We start from the raw sequence: 8137 nt of genomic DNA on the forward strand, positions 1-8137 counted from the left end.
TCTTCAACCAGGTGATACAGGATAAGTAGTTCGAGATAAGAAAGAGGTCACAGTACAGATAAGTATAGTTTCTGGCTAAGCCAGAAACTACAGAGAAGAGATAGCTAGCAAAGCCTCTCTCCAAGAAACACACTCTGAAAACTTCAATCCATCGGGAACACAATGGTGATGACAATGACACCAAAGCCAGCCACTTCCTCTTTCTATTCGGGGGTGCTGAGAGAATATTCCAGGCATTTGTTCAAGAATTGAGAGACACTACAATAAAGCTATGCAGAACATCCCAAAGTGCAGTCTGAGATGATAATAATGTAAACAGATACGGAAATTGATAGTATTATAACATCGGATTTATTGCTATATGTTTTTAAAATGTAAGCGCTCTCATTCTAAAATAACAACTGGATTTTAAGATAATATCAAAAGCAAGAAATGTTACTAAGGCATATGATCACAAAAGAAAAATGTTTCAAAACTGAAGTACCAGTATGAGTATCTTTTTCAAAATTCCATGAAAAAGCTGCTACATAGGCTATTTGGAAAATAGGAAAACTAAAGAGCAAATGTAGCAATGTGAACATCTTCATGTGTTTAGGGCATGTTTTGATTAGGGCAACATTCTCAGAAACGGTGCACATTTGCTTCTGTGTAAGTGGTGATATCCCATCAGCAATCCACATCAGTCATCACTGTCATGTACACGTGTCACTACATGATCCAGGGCAACACTGAAACTTAACCCTCAGCTTCTGGGTTCCTCCGTTATGGTCGAAGTCAGCCCAACAGTCGTGAAATTTAGCCTTAGTTTGAAGATTCAACACTATACAGATCATTACGCAAATATTGAAAACCAAGCTATGGGAATGGAGACAAAAACTAATATACAACCCCAGCCACCATCTATTGTTGTTAGGGTTTCCTGAGGTCCCAGTGCTATGGGAAGAGCTAACTTCTGACACCTGACCACTCAAGCTTCTTAACTAGATTCTCTGCCATCCTGGGGCTGTAGCCTAACCTTAGGTGGCAGAGCAGGTGGAGATGACCCAAGAAACTTACAACCTCAAACCAGGATGTCTTATTCAAGACTGAATTCCAACCTCCAGGGGGCACTGAGTGCTCTGTCCTGGAAGGGAAAAGGGTAGCCCCGCTCTGCAAGTGGCAGATGGAGGAAAACGAGGCTGCTTGCTGTGACAGGAACTCATGGGAATGGGAGTACAATCAGTACAATCTCTTTCCTCCCATTCCATCCTGACCCACTTGGCAGGGAACTATTCTACGGTTCCCCCAGAGATCCCTACAAAGACACCCAGGCAATCAGAGGAGACACAGATGAATCAAAAGCAGGGTTTATTTTTCTATCAATCCCCAATCCATGTTCCAGCCAATGGATGAAGGGTGAATCAAGCCCCATGTAGACTCTTGGTAAAAACAATTCTAACGTTCTAAAAAAAAAAGCCAACACACTTCTTTCTTTTTGAAAAGCTCCCAGGCCTTTGGGAACAGCTGAAACAAATTCACATCCTGAATAGGTCTGTTTTCTCTTAGGTATTCGGATGGTTCCTCTCTGCTGCCACTTCTGCACAGATGAGGCACTGATAATGGCCTGCAGCTCACTCACAGTCCTAACTCCACGTCACCCCATGGTTTGATAACCTAGAACCACGTTATGATTTCCATTTATAATGCCCTAAGAACAGCTGAAAAGATCTGTATTAAATTCTGAAAACCTTTATTGAGTGAGAACTATTTGCTGGGCACAGGCTAGGCACTGGGCAGTGATTCTGCTGGTTCTGAGAAACATAAGTGGTACCATAGGGAGGTGTCTCCTCCTAAGTGGCAGGAGGATGTTTGCTGGGAGTTAATTCCTCCTCTGCTTATACCACATGTGGGTAGGTACAGAACTCAGGCCTTGGGAACAGATGCTGTGCTCTCTTCTACAGGTGCTATGTGGAAGAACCAATAACAGTTGTTAAATAGCTGTGGAATTTCCTCCACAATCCACATAGTGATGTGTCTCCAAGGAGCTCTGGGTCATGAGGCCAATGTATGAAATCTTCACTGAAGTTCTAGGGAAAAGAAAACCAAGAAGAATTAATTATGTTTAGGGGATGAAATAAGCCATAAAAATGTCCCAGGAAATTTTTTGCAAGTTCAGGCAACAATACCCAGGGGCCCCAGGCACATACCCTCATGGTTATGTAACCAGGAGGCGAGAAAATCTTTCCACATTCATAGAGATACTGTGCCAGGAGGTGGCCTTCTAAACAAGGGTTCTCAACTGGGAATGATTTTACCCCACAGGAGACTTCTGGCAATGCCTGAAGACATTCTGGGTTGTTACAACTAAGGATTGGAGGGTTTACTACTGGGATCTAGTGGGTAGAGGCCACAAATACTGCTAAACATCCTACAATGCACAGAACAGCCTCCTACAACAAAGGGCTGGCCCAAAATTTTCACAGTGTCAAGGCTGAGAAACTCTGCTCTAACCCCTCATATTTCATGTCTGCAGCAGTCTTGTCACTTGCAAATTTAACAGTCATGATTCCAGAAACAACCCTAAAGGTCCATGACATGTGGTAATCTGTGTGGCTAGAGAGGAAGTCTGGTCAAATGCTCAGTACTTAACATGTTGAGAAAGCTATTCTGTTCATGACTGTCTCATTTGGATTCTGAGGGGACATTGTGTTTAGTTAAACTATACCCATTTTATGGAGAAAATGTTTGACTGCTCAGGGTGACTGGTGATTTGTGAAGGGCATGTGGACACCACATCTAGAGAACACCAAGGGTCTACTGTATCTGTGCCTGTGAGGCATTGGGTGTCCCCTCGGGCTAGATGCCTCTGCCCTGTGGCCACACAGGGGCCTCCTGAGCAAAGGTGGTAGGCTCACACACCCCACTTTCCCAATTTCTTCTAATTCCATTCCTTGACCTTTAAAGTATTTCCAGCTTCAAGTTTCTTTCCCCAGATTGTGATGGGGGCAGAGATACCCTGCTTGGGCAGTTATAAGGAAAATGGGGAACTTATAAGAACGTATGTACTTTTCAAAGAATTATCCGTCAGGATAGGGAAGAGAGACGCACCGCATGAAGATCACTATGTTGTGCACCAGGATATCAGGTACCGTGCAGAAGAAGCTACCAAACAGCAAATATGGAAATAGTTAGTGTTTTTTGTTTGTTTGTTTGTTTTAAAAAGCCTCAGCAGAAGAGTGCAGAGCTATACTGTCCTGTTTGGGGTGAACCCCCTCCCCCTTCCGACCTCAGTGCTGCCAAGGCTCGTCAGCTCTCAGTCCCTGCCACTGTCGTTTTCATCCTCCCACAGCATCCTACCACTTTCTGTTTTTTTCAAACCCATCATATAAGTGCTGGCGCTTGGAACCTCAGTGGCTTAACGTTGTCTTTTAGAAGTTCCAGCACTTCCGTCACATATCAAATAATACATTCTTCAAATACATGCATAATAATAATAATACATTCTTCAAATAAATCTCAATACATCCAAAGCCAGGGAACCTATAGGCCAAAAGCTGAGACCTAAGGCAGGACCAGGCCCCAATCAATGAAGTATGACTTTGAATCCCTTTCCTCCAGTAGAGAGCACACACATAGAGAACAGTGTCCTTACTACACATAGGAAAACGGTCCTCCCATCTCGGCCTTCCCGGTAAAATTCACCTGAAAATAAGATACCAGAGTTGGTCTGTGACCAAGCAGGCTTGACACAGAACAGTGTTATTAGCAATTCAAAGACCTTGGGTCATTTTTCCATCACATACAAAATACTTCCCTGAGATTGTCCCTAATACAGTCTATGAGCCTCTAATAGATACTGCCAACCTCTTCCCTTTTGAGAGGCCAATGGACCTCAGGCTATAACTCCGCTGCTTCTTAATTTGTAGCAAATCTTTTTCTCTTACAAATTATTCTGCTCCCCAGATGCTTAAATGCTAGCTGGTTTTTCTCACAATTATTTATAATTACAGGGCCCATCAGGTTTTCCTCACCACCAGTTCCTACAAGTAGAAATGAGAAGACAAAAAGGAAAGTGACACAGCTATGGCATTCCTGCAGCCCCCTACTCTTCTCTCAGGCCTGTGGGGCAAGGTTCCTAAAAGAACAGCATACCAGTTGCTCACTCCGAGGTGGAATAAGGGAGACGTTAGTAGTCACATATGTACCGACCACTGTGTTCATGTACTGAATCTGGCTGGACAAGCTGGTCACTGCCACCGGGTAGAAGTTGGAGTTCCTGATTTTCAGGGTGGCCTACATCGGGGCAAGTCAGGAAACAAGTGTAAGTGTCCTGGGTCCCAGCCTGGCAGGTGTACAACCCAGAGAATGAGACCCTAAGGCTTACCATGATGGTGAGAATTACAAGGGAGTCTTGCTTATTAAATGTGACTTTCACCACTTTGATGCCGTCATCATCCACAAGGACTGAATGTGGAAACAGGAAGAAAACCACCAAACCAGATGCCAGGAGACAAAGCAGGATGGACAGGAGGACATATTGCTTACTGCAAATGACACAGCACATGACCGACCCAGGCATTCAGATATCAAAGTTCAGTGTGTCAAGATTAAACACAAAACCAGGAAAGAGAAGGGAGTGAAAGGGAAGTTCCAAGAGTCAGGAACCATAAACCAGTCAAGAAGCAGCGAAGCGGGAGAAATCTTTTAAAACTCCTTTGAACACTGTTTGCACTCTGGGAAGAAAAGCTGAAGAAAGGAGCTATGTGGACAGAGACAGTCCCACACCTCCCAGAACACCCCACTTTCCCAATTTCTTCTAATTCCATTCCTTGACCTTTAAAGTATTTCCAGCTTCAAGTTTCTTTCCCCAGATTGTGATGGGGGCAGAGATACCCTGCTTGGGCAAACAGTTATAAGGAAAATGGGGAACTTATAAGAACGTATGTACTTTTCAAAGAATTAACTGGCATTCACACATATAGAAAGAGATTAGGGACAGAAGTAGGTATTAACAGGTGAGAGGCAGGTAACTCACGTTCGCTGAGGGCGCAATCTCTGATCACTGTGTGGGATCAAAGCCACCAACTCATTTACTTGCTCTAGAAAAGAGCCAAACAATTATTTTGTAAATCCCATGTGTTGGCAGTACTTTCCTTCATGTCTCACTTGAGGCTGCCACAACAAATATTCTTCTGGAATGAGACGTTTTTAAAAATACTAGTGAAATTCACATGTTGGGTCTAATAAACAAGAAACAAGAAAGTGCCACAAATTATAAAACATCTATCAGTGCTGCTAGCGTAGTGACGTGGAAGCTGAAAAACCTGGAATCCTGTTCTGGCTTTACTACACCGGCTTGGCAGAGTCGTTGAATCTCTCAAGGCCATGGTTTCCTCGCCTTTCATATGGAAGCTTTGGAGTAAATTATTTGTAAGGTTCTAACCAGCTCTAAATTTCCGTGACTCTCCAGCTCAACTGTTAAAGATTTTCTGAGGGCCAACTTGTTAATAGTAATAGATGATCCTGTACCAAGGTTGAGTATTTGTCTCTCTCTCCTGACCTGATATATTTTTCTGACCTTAGGCTGTTAAGGATTAGCTGTCCATTTCCTTGAAAAGCAGCTTCCAAGATGGTTTCCCTGCAAAGCTGTCCCAGTCCTTGTGAGTGACAGCGATAAAGAAAGGTGCCTGTCAACTAACCCCACAACATAGAGCAAACGGAATATTCCAAACCTCAGGAAAAGAACAAGAGTGGAGGTGAAGAAAAGAAGAAAGGGTTGGAAAAATAAGGAGAGGAAGAGAAGTTGTGGAACTGCCCAAGTGTATTAAGTCAGTCGAACTGGCTCCTGTCCAGGGCACTGTCTCTGACTGTTATGGTATTACTGCCTACAAGAAAAGTTGTCTGGGCAGACAGGAGAACTCCAAAGGTACCTTGGGATTCTCATCAGGGAATCATCCCTCCGTGATCACCTGTTGGAATGTAGCCTGTCCCCTGGCACGTGAGACAGGTGATGCTATCTCTCCCGGTGAATTCCACATATGGGAACTGAGCAATGGCTTCTTCCTGCTCTCGTTCAGCCAGCAAACCGTCCCTGTCATCTTCTTGCTTTCGCCTGCAGGAGGAGGGGCGAGCAGCAGCTGAATGCTGAGACCCCATGGCTGTGATATGCCACTGGTGTCATGTCCTAAGATGAAAAGAGGGAGTGCACGTTAGCGGCCCCGGTGAATCACGACAGAAATCGCTTCTTTTTTTTTTTTTTTTTTTTTTTGAGACGGAGTTTCCTCTGTCACCCAGGCTGGAGTGCAGTGGCACGATCTCGGCTCACTGCAAGCTCCGCCTCCCGGGTTCACGCCATTCTCCTGCCTCAGCCTCCCGAGTAGCTGGGACTACAGGCGCCGCCACCTTGCCCGGCTAGTTTTTTGTATTTTTAGTAGAGACGGGGTTTCACCGTGTTAGCCAGGATGGTCTCGATCTCCTGACCTCCTGATCCGCCCGCCTCGGCCTCCCAAAGTGCTGGGATTACAGGCGTGAGCCACTGCGCCCGGCCAATCGCTTGTTTCTATAAGAAAATTAAAAACGCAGAAATAACAAGTTGCCGCCCTGGGTGTGGTCCCAACAGCTGTACGATTTCCATCGGGACCCCCATTTTGTAGTACTGCTCCCCACTTCCCTCTTATCCGCCACTCACAGCCGGTGGGGGTGGGGAGGAGGAACAGGGCCTGCCTTTCGCGCACCTGCCTCGATCCTCACCGCCCTGGGACTTGGGGCACCCCCACTCCCACCTGGTCCAGCCTCGCCCCTTCCTCTTCACTATTTGTAAGTTCTATGCCTTCCTCGAGCAACAAACAGGCACCAAACTGATAAGGGGCCTTAACGATTCCCATTCTTCTCCACCCCCAGCCCCAGGAGGCGGGCTCAGGTCACGCCCCCTGGCAAAAAGCGATGCTCTGAGCCCACCAAAGTGGCCCAGGCAGGAGCGAACGCCAGCGTCCCAGACCTGGAGGGCACGAACTCTCAGTAGCTCCTCTCCAGCCGCTCCCGCGACCACCTGCCAGCTTGAGGACTTACCAGCCTCTTCGATAGGCGGAGCGGCACGCACTCAGCGCGCAGGCGCTAAATGCCAAGCCCGCTCGGGGGATGCCGGAGCGCGCTCGCGCGTGCGCTCTTCGTGGCTCCGGAGGCCTTCCCGTCAACGTCGCCGCTGTCTCGCTCCCTCGGTTCCGGGAGAGGGCGGCAGAGAGCGCCGGGGAGCCGCGAGCCTGGCTGTCCGGCCGGGGTCGTCTGCGGAGTCCGGAGGATGCTCTGCTGTTCGCTAGATAGGCTGGGAAAGGCTCCAGTCAAGTTTCCCGAGCAAAACACTTCTCTGCTGCAAGAAGAGGAAGGTGCTGCCGGCTACCGAAGCCATTCTGAAATATTCTTTAGAGCACAGGAGCTGTGTAGTCGCTGAGGTTACACAGATGCAGAGCATCCAGAGAAACTGCCTTTGCAGAAATTATGAGAAAACTATGACGGTGAAAGAGATCTGACTTACCCAATTCCACCTTGCTTCTAATCTCCAAGCTGCCCTTGTTCATTCCTGGGCATAGACCAAACTAACTTTGGGAGGAATTTAGTTTATAGTTGAACTTCGAAGCAAAGATAACAGCCCTTTCCCAAAACAAGCCCCTTTCTTGCCTGGGGACCAGACTGCCTTTGTAAGACTAACAAATTAGCCACAAGATTAGAAATTATGGTTTAGGAGTCATCCAGCCAGAGGTCACAAGATTCCAAACCTTCCCAATTGCTCCAAGGGATAACATCACTATTGTAAAATCTAAGATCGGTGCTGGGGATATTTTTCAGACCCTGCATTCTGAGGCACCAGATGGCAGTACCCAGACCAGTTATCTGGCTCAGCCAGTTCTGCAGTCCCACCCAGGATTAGAAGTAAGAAGAACCCACTTAGAACCCCTATGATTTCATCTCCAACCTGACCAATCAGTATTCCCCACTGTCTGGTACCCTACCAGCCAAATTATCGTTAAAAAACCCCAGTCTCTGAATTGTCAGGGAGACTTATTTGGGTGATAAAACTCCAGTATCTCATTCAGCGGGCTCTGCATGAATTAAATTCTCTATTGCAATTCCCTTATCTTGATGAATTAGCTCTGGGCAGTGG

At 46.4% G+C, this 8137-nt stretch overlaps 1 protein-coding gene across 3 annotated transcripts; it reads right to left on the minus strand.

The window, feature by feature from the left end:
* Window positions 1–1330: 1330 nt before the first annotated feature.
* On the minus strand, window positions 1331–7136 carry TMEM106C (transmembrane protein 106C). Of its 3 annotated transcripts, none has more exons than XM_010354150.2 (8): window positions 7048–7136; window positions 5949–6163; window positions 5015–5078; window positions 4364–4523; window positions 4132–4272; window positions 3632–3681; window positions 3088–3141; window positions 1331–2066 (listed from the first exon to the last, which is right to left on the minus strand). In XM_010354150.2, exons 2-8 carry the CDS (start codon window positions 6133–6135, stop codon window positions 1970–1972), a joined length of 753 nt encoding a protein of 250 aa, XP_010352452.1. In that variant the 5' UTR covers window positions 6136–6163; window positions 7048–7136; the 3' UTR covers window positions 1331–1969. The 3 variants fall into 3 exon arrangements, with proteins under 3 accessions (XP_010352452.1, XP_010352453.1, XP_030795207.1); XM_010354151.2 differs by having other exon boundaries at window positions 6977–7085; XM_030939347.1 differs by having other exon boundaries at window positions 3046–3141; window positions 6977–7078.
* Window positions 7137–8137: the final 1001 nt, after the last annotated feature.

The sequence above is a fragment of the Rhinopithecus roxellana genome, chromosome 10, assembly GCF_007565055.1.
Source record: "Rhinopithecus roxellana isolate Shanxi Qingling chromosome 10, ASM756505v1, whole genome shotgun sequence".
In the NCBI taxonomy this organism is placed as follows: Eukaryota; Metazoa; Chordata; class Mammalia; order Primates; family Cercopithecidae; genus Rhinopithecus; species Rhinopithecus roxellana.

Excerpts from the sequence above, each read along its gene's own strand:
- TMEM106C (XM_010354150.2), bottom strand. The coding sequence starts at position 6,135 with ATGGGGTCTCAGCATTCAGCTGCTGCTCGCCCCTCCTCCTGCAGGCGA. Across the intron at positions 4,273-4,363 it reads TTGTAATTCTCACCATCATG|GCCACCCTGAAAATCAGGAA; the intron begins GTAAGCCTTAGG and ends GCCCCGATGTAG. Across the intron at positions 3,682-4,131 it reads CACCTCGGAGTGAGCAACTG|GTGAATTTTACCGGGAAGGC; the intron begins GTATGCTGTTCT and ends TCTTATTTTCAG.